Consider the following 8,565-nt stretch of genomic DNA (forward strand, 5'->3'; position numbering starts at 1 on the left):
TGCGAGTCGTTGAAACTGGGATCAGGATACGCGTTGACCTCTGTAGCGTCTATGGTGCCTCATTCCTCTTAAAGAGATCGGTTTTCCGTGGTGAAAAAATTTCCGTCGTTGCACCTACTTCCTTGTGCGGTTGTTCATGAATATTACGGAATTCGAATCCGACGACCGTGTCAGTTTTTATTTTGAGGTATTAATGTATGGAGATTATATGTGGGTTGGAGATGTATTACGTGTATAGGTACCGAGGCACTTTCATTTCGGCAGGAAGGTATTATCGAACGACGGGACTCTAGACCGGGCGACCTTCGGACGTTACATTATCCCCGGACATGCAGTCTTGGTTGAGAAAAGTTCATCCGCACGCGCCTTCGGTCCTAAAAAATACCTCGGCTTCAATTTCTCTCACTGTATTTACAAGCATGTACTTGTCTATCCAACGAAAGGTAAAGTTTGTTACATACGTCCCGTTGGAAAGACCATTTGAGGATAGAACTTCTTTTCGACAAAACTTGCCACATAGCTGTGATAATACCTTCGGTTATCTGAAAGCTGTATTCCAATTCTTTTACCAAGTAATTGAAACCGATTATTTCTGCGTCACTTTATACCGCCCGTTGTCACCCTTGACAACAGCTTTTACATTGACCGCATGCTTCTGCTATGACCAAAGATGCTCCAAGGATTCCTGTATACCGTTGGCTAAACATACTTTAAGAGACAGCCATAGTATATAGCGAGTGTAATAAATCCATTGTAAAAAATTCTTTCGGGATCCAGAAGTCCTCCTAAAGTCCCTGCCGTTAAGGTTTATATACCTACATCCTCTAAGAGGCTCCGATATCGGCTAGTGAGTAATATTTGCCAAAGTACGGATGTGGCTCGCTTATATACAAGCCGTGCGACTTAATCGCGAGTTACGGTAGTCGTTACGCGTCACATAAACTCGAATATACAAGCTTTAATTGCGTAGCAATTAAACGCAACATGTTGCATGCCGTGGACTTGGATCATGGTACCTACTTTGTAAACTTGTAATTGAGCGGAGAGTGTACACGAAGAAAGCGAACGACGCAACGCTTCGAATCATGACTCAGGTACAAGTGCACGTATACCTTATACATCGAGCATCTAAATTGACGGTAAGGACCAAGGACCACACGAATTGATTCTCGATTTCCTTCAACTGGACGGCACTTTACAGTTTTCCTATCGGCCAAATATGTCACATCCTACGTAACGCGTGCGTTGAAGGAAGGAAAAAGTCACGGAAATCCATGGAACTCGGAAGTTGAGTTCTTCTCTAACGTACACGGAGCACGTGGGAATGCCTTCCTCCTCTCGAGCTAACCGTTAATTAGTCGTATTTAATTACAAGATCCAGTAACGCGACTGTCGCACCATCGGCAACATCTACGTACCAAGGCGACTAACGATCGGCTCAAGAACCTGAGTCTGTACGAGGCTTCTCCTTTATCAACTGGGTAAATTTTTTCGTCGAGCTCATACGCTGAACATTACGTAGGTATAATTTGTCCGATTTTATTGGTAATAAAGATAAAGCTCGTCCTTCACACAAACAGAGATACCGACAATTTCAGAGTTTTATGATACGAACAATCAAAAATTATTAGGCTCCAGATTTTTTCATCCGATTCTAATTTCTTTGATGTTATTTCGTTCACCATAGGTAAAGAGGTCTCCGGAGATCGTATGAAAGATTTGTCTTAGAAATTTCTCAAACGTTCCTCAGAGTAATTTTTGGGAATCTGGTCAACGATCAAGGCCAGTCCAAAACGCTTATACCCGTATGAAAAGCATCGGAATTTAATAATTTCAAACATTTCTAAGAATGTTAATTATATCCGAGCTTGCGTTACTTACTCGTGTTCATCTTTCATACATATTAGATGTTTCATTCGCGTTCGCCATGTCACTGCGAATGACATTGTTGGAGGTTTTTCACACGGTTTTATCTCTCTCCCTATGTCACATTACGTTATATTATATTATATTCCATTAAATTATAAACAACTTTACAAGCAACTATCGCTCTAATTTTCCTAATCTTATATTTACAAATCCTGATCTCTATTATTACTTCATTGTTAAGCACTCTACCTGCACTGTATATTTGAATTCACTGTTACTACTATTACTGTTACCATCGCCACCTCAATTACTATTGCATTTTCTCTTTGCCTTATGGTCAGACCACGGCATAAACAAAATAAGCAATCAATAAATCAATCCATCAATAAATCCCTAATTTATTATTCCAACGAATCATATCTCACTTCGCGGTTTATCCCCACAGAATATTATCTGCAGCATCTCTGTGAAAAAAGATCGGCAAAAATGTTAAAAAAAAAAAAAAACAATATATATAAATAAACAAATACTCACCGATTTCCTTGCCCCGCGAGTATAATCCGCTCCTCCTGCGCTTCGTTCAGGGAGTGTCGACGACGGTCGCGGTTCCGGCGCCGCATGCTCTTCCCATCGCTGCTGTAAACAGGCCCGCCGCGTTTTAATACCGGCGGAACGGGCGTCGGCGGCGTGTTTTTCCCCCAATAATTATCACCGTTCGACCGCGGCCGATTGTGGCCTTGAATTTCGACCGGGCTTACTTTCCGCACAGCAGCGCCATTGTGAAAGGAACGACCGTGCTCGCGTGGCAGACTGCAGTAGAGGTTTTGCGAGGCGTACGTTAACCTGGGCGCCGATTTTTCAACGCCCCCTAGAACGGCTACGCCTTCCCTGCCGACGCTGCCGACGCTGCCGACGCTGCTCTGCACGTTCCGTTTCACCGAACCGGAGCTAACCTCGTGGCTTCCTCTCGATCCTCCGAGGTGTTCTCTCAGCCATTTTCCCAGCCCACCTCCACCCCCACCACCCCCGACACCGCCGACGCAACTTTCATTCGCACGCAAGTTTTCCGACGCTTTGCTCCTGCGAAACAAAAAACAAACCATTTTTTTCATCAATTTTAGACAATAGGCTAAACATCCGATTTGGCTAACACAGTACAGCAACTTTTCACACAAGTTTACGAAATTTGGATGATTCTCTGCACGCAAACTCAGAGTTGAAGTATTTAATTTATTTTTTTTTTGTTTTATATTTCCCTATTTTTTCCCTCTTTTCTTCGCCAGATTGAATGTTTGTACGAATGAAATTGTTTTCAATATTCACTCATTTCTGCACATATCATTTCACGTATTTCAAAATTCTCGACAAGATTTCGTTTTTTTAATCCGAATATTTCAAGAACAGTTTCAAGAGGGAATCGTTTTCTTTTCCGACTTCACTCAACACTTCGAGAAAGAATTTAAGCTTCTCAAAAATCAATTCTAAAACTAGAAAAAAAAAATACTCAATTATTTTCGTCTGATCAACGAACGTATTAAAATTATACATAGAGTAAAGTTGATCTTTGTTTTTCATTGAGTCAAATTTCCGAAAGGACGAAACGTTGATATTAAAAAATTAAAGAATCTCAATTCGAAATAAGATGAAACTGTAAAAATATTCGAATATTCGTAACTCAAAAACCATTGTTTGAAAACAGAGTTGTTCGACCTGAAAAAATTTTCAATCGCATCAAACCTGACGTGTTCAAATTTGGTCCAGTCGGCATGAAACGCTCCGTAGATATATTTTTCATTTTTACCAAGAGACCAATTTCAGTTTATCATAATGATATTTCATATAAAAGTATCGTAAATTGCTGCGATAAAATTTCACCGTCATCGAATTTCCTCGCGAGACAATCCAGCTCCCGAAAGATATTGCCCCGCGAGTACAAACCGATAAGGACTAAAAAAAAAAGAAGGACCAAATTGTGAGAAGGAGAGGCCGGGGGAACGGCGAGAGGCCGTTGAGGATCGCCGAGTGGAAAGGGTTCCCAAAAAAGGGCGGGGGACCGACGCAGGTTGGTCAGGGAACGGTGACCTTGGCAAGGGCAGGGATAGTTCTGGTCATTGCCGCTGAGCGCAGCATCGCGTTCCGCGTTGCGCAGCTTGCACGATTCCTGATGCGGGCTCCACTTTTTAACCTTCAATTAAAACATCTTCCCCGCCTCGGAACTGAATCCGGAATTGATTTTCATCCCGTAGTATTGATGAAAAATCGAACCTTTTCCATAATCTAATCACGTAATTATAATATTTACGTACCTACTTAATGTCGTTGAACCCTTTTACGTACTTGTCGTTTAACCATTGCAATCGACTTTTAATTACCGTCTTACGAGAAGAAAAAGATTCACGAACGAAGGATGAAAAGTTGGGCAATTATTTCTGATAAATAATTGTAATTAGCGAATTGGTGGGACGTATAAGCATTTTTAATAACGCTCCATTTTAGGAGGATCGGTATACGAATTCACTTTGACATTTGGCGAGAAGTGATTCGTTCCAACTTAATGATTTTAGACTATTAAAGACGACAAGTCAACGCTATAATTGATACGACGAGTTATTTTACTGTCAGCAATTAATGATGGTGAAAGACGAATTAATGATTTTCGATATTCGGGCGAAGTTGGGCGTTTTTCTGGTAGTGTATCGGCCTTACTACAATCACTGTTATCTCTTACGCTGAACACCTACTGTGTATAACTCTTATGTCACACTCGGGTCCGATGTGCAGCGTGAGGTTTATAGACTCTCCATTTGATTGTAAGAATGAAGGTTTTTTTTTACAGAAACTCGTACAACTAATATTCGTGCGAACTTTCTCGCTCGATAAAATAGATTTTTGCATGTTTTGAAGAGTTTGCGAATTAAAGAAACTCAAATCAGCTGAACGATAAACTCGTAACTTCACAAAAATCGATCAGCTTTATTGACATATGATATTTAATTAATTTCCACATTACTACCATCATCATAAAATAGTTTCCGATAAATCCAAAACCTTCAGACCTTCTACCATCTTGTTTGTAATTGATATAATTGTACCAACTGTAAAAGTGACATTTCCTTTATGAAGCAGATGTTCCCAACACGACGTAAACTTTTTATTACAATTTCTCCATTTGTAACAGGGGTTAATTTGGTCGGTTTACAGTTTCGTCATGTAACGAGAATGGTTTACAGCCCAGCATGGAAACGATGAGTCCGATTCCACGGACGGAACCGTGTTACAATTTAAAGAATCGTTTCAATTCGTTGATCCATAGTAGTTTCCAAAGGATATTTCGTCGCATGTGGGTAGCTGATTAACGAACTCCACAATGCATCATGCATAACGCGATCCTGCTCTGAAATTGAGGCTATTGCTGCAGGTGTCACGCCACTGCATAAATGCATAAAATTCCGGTTTTTCAACCCCGCTTCTGCAACCCGCGAGGCTCTCCCTGTTATCTTGCCAACATTTTCGTACTTCTCTCTTTTGCAATTACGTCCAGCGTAGAAGTTCGTGCCCGCTAACAAGTCGGCGTATGCGAACTTACAAGGCGTGTGCATTAAGAGTCCGGAGGACGTTTTTCGGGTTTCATTTGAACCGAGCCATCGCACTTCGCCGACACGAACGTGCCGAGTAAACCTTCATGCTGATACTCTTCGCCGTGTGGGAAGTTCAAATAAGTGAGTCCTGTACCTACACTAACAGGGAAGGTATCCCAGGTCAATTGCTCCGATTTCATTCCTTTTGCAATATGTTATAGTAGACTAAGAACTAAATGACATGTGTTTTTTTCTATCCGCGATTAAACACTTTAAGTGGGTGAAACAACCCTCCAAAGTAAGTCATGTCAATTTGGTGATTTGGCAGTTTGTCTTTTTTTTGTTTTAATTGAGAAAACGACATTTTTGATTTCTCGTTATGAGAAAACTTTTCCAGTTGGATTGGTTGAAAAATACTACGTTCTTGTGGTAAAACTGTCAAATCGCCCCTTGACATGCTTTACTTCGAACTTGTTGCGATAATGGTTTCAATAACGGTGGAATTACAAGACTATGTGTCGTTGTCAAGTATTTAGCATGATTATATGTATAGTTTTCACTACTACATTACATTTTCAAGTAATGGCAAGACTAAATCAGTTTTTTTAGTTTTAGACTAAATTATTAGACTAAATTTTTTCAGTCAAATGAACCCTCAACTTCGATTTATTACGGCATCGACATCAAATTATCGCTACAGTTAAGCGACGAAATAAAATACTAGTGTTCATAATGGAGAACTGCTGTTCGTTTTATACCGAGAAAGATATTTTCGGGTTCAGGTAGGAAATGAAAAAAGTTATAAAAGAGTGTACACTAACAACGAATGTGAAAATTTCTCTCGATGCATGCAGAGTTCTTCGCCGTTTTTCATCGATGAATTACCGTCCCTGTAATGCAATTATGCCAATCTGAAAGCCCACTGAATTAATCTTCGTCATTTCGTTCGACGTGACGAATGACGTCCGTCGGCATTTCTCTCTGTATAAAATATTCGCTAGACATCTACAGGGGTAGATGAGTCACGTCATTCAGAACGCGAGACGTTTAATCTGGAGATTTTTAATCGCCGCAGTTGTAATTTCCGAGCCTTTTCATCCTCTTCGATGACTGCATATCGAAACATCTTGACTTGCTTTAGGTATGTATATATATATACATATATATATATATACTACTGTACATAAGCTGCAGTACCGGGAGAATTGCACGCAATGCAAAAGCTCTTTTCACCCGTTGCTGAATTTAATTAAAAATTCATTTCCGTGAACGGTAGCAATTTGCCAATGTATTTCAGTTTTATTCATCCGGACACGGATCTTGCCTCGCTGCTTATTTTTCACCAGATCCAATATAAACGAATGCTCGTCGTGCAGATTTGTACGCGCGCTTTGCCCTCAGCGTTCTGCTCGTTCTACCACGTCCAATTCTCTTTTTACGCTAGAAGATGACTTTTATTTGGTTCAGGCATCGGGTTTTTCGTCCCCTCGAGAGTCATTTCGTCGTTTTTCTTTTTTTTTTTTTTTTAGCTTTTTTTAGCTTTTTTTTTATTCCGTCGAAAATATGCGAAGGCTAAAGTGCAGGATAAGCCTCAATCGCAATAATATATTTACAACGTGACGAAACTTCTGATGTACAAGTTTCATCTCGATGAAGCGAGCACTCGCGGACCGCTTCGAGCTGGTTGTTGTTTCATTTTTTCCCCTTTTTCCATTCTTCTCGATCCTTGCAGTATAAGTCCTTCGTACAAAGGGTGCCATATAACGATGTTGTGCTCGACTGGATGCAGTCTTCATGCTTCGACCTTACCGTGAACCCAATTATACCTTGCGAGTCGGTATAAGACACGCGTCAAGAGCAAATGTACAACTATTCTGAGATCTGTCTTCGTTATGAACTTGCCCGCGTGATTTTCGTGCGTGAGATTGACCAGTTCGAAAGCAAGAGAGAAAATAAACAGATTACCAAAAATGGGGCGCTGGTCACATTTTCGAATTGTTAAAATGCTGAATGCTCAAAACTTAGAACGTTACCAACCTTCAAATATGCGATTGTTTTTACAGTTAAGAATTTGAAAAATGCATCCTGAAAATAACACTTCTGAAGTAAACGAAAGGAGGTAAGTGACAAGATGCTTCCAAAGTCTACGATATCCATGTTATATTTTCTTGCCTGGATGTTTATTCGGGTGAAATAATTCCTTACTACAAAGAAGTCGGAAAACGAGCGATTTGGAACCAATTTCAAAATATAACATATTCTGTATGGATTCTGCGTAGAATGAATCAAGTCCTGAATAACAGAATTGACATCAATTTATTAACATGATTAACTGTGATAGCAAAAAAGGTTAGTGCGAGGTTTAAACCGTTCATTTTATGCTCGATGGTATTATTTTACTAAACATTGTACAGAGTTTGTAATACATTCAAGCGCACGAAAGATGCCAAGGCTGTATAAACTGAAGTGCGACGGGCTAGGGAACAATTTTCACGAAAGTTTAAAAATGAAGAAACCAAGTTACGGTGACACCAGAATACTTAAATTCCTACGTCATACTTACAAGTCTTCTGACAAGAAGATTGCAAGAGTTTGGTAATTCACGAATTTTAACGCATACAAATGCAAGATAATTAAGCCTCATTCTACATTCTACCACTTCTTTATTTACACCCATCTCCGTCTCTTTCCTTGTTTATCCCTCTTTTTTCTCTCAATTCTGGCGGGGTTAAACAAAAGAGCGACGGCGACGTCGTCGGTGGAAGGAAAAAAGGACGCGCGCTGTTTGTCGCGACGCGAGAAGTTCTTGTTCCGTAGATGTACTGGTTTTATTGTAGGTATATCTCAGATGGGCCTGGCCCGGTGGTTCACCGAGTAATTACGTAAGAATCAGGAACTTTGCGTGCGAACCGCTTTAATGGATGCTGAGCGTTCACGTTGAGGCGAGGCGAGGCGCTGCGTCGTCATCTCGGCGTCCCGGCGCATATTCTTTACTCCTAGCGCAACTCCGCATCATTACAGTACAGAGCTAGCCAATGCGGGTGTGTGCGTATCCGTCTTTGTGCAGCACGCGGGCAATCTGTGCCGTGCGACCGTCCATCCACGCATTAAGATCCAT

The 8,565-nt window shown here is 40.7% G+C and overlaps 1 protein-coding gene across 1 annotated transcript in view; it reads right to left on the reverse strand.

Annotated features, from left to right (window-relative positions):
* The window catches only part of LOC107226429 (protein Shroom), a 180,128-nt gene extending 173,183 nt beyond the window's left edge, over nt 1–6,945 (reverse strand). Inside the window, exons 1-2 of the mRNA XM_046730446.1 lie at nt 6,887–6,945; nt 2,404–2,949 (exon numbers count right to left, since the gene is read on the reverse strand). Of these exons, the coding sequence (XP_046586402.1) occupies nt 2,404–2,949; nt 6,887–6,945 (605 nt within the window). The remainder of the gene's footprint in view (nt 1–2,403; nt 2,950–6,886) is intronic.
* Nucleotides 6,946–8,565: the final 1,620 nt, after the last annotated feature.

The sequence above is a fragment of the Neodiprion lecontei genome, chromosome 2 (assembly GCF_021901455.1).
Source record: "Neodiprion lecontei isolate iyNeoLeco1 chromosome 2, iyNeoLeco1.1, whole genome shotgun sequence".
Taxonomy (NCBI): domain Eukaryota; kingdom Metazoa; phylum Arthropoda; class Insecta; order Hymenoptera; family Diprionidae; genus Neodiprion; species Neodiprion lecontei.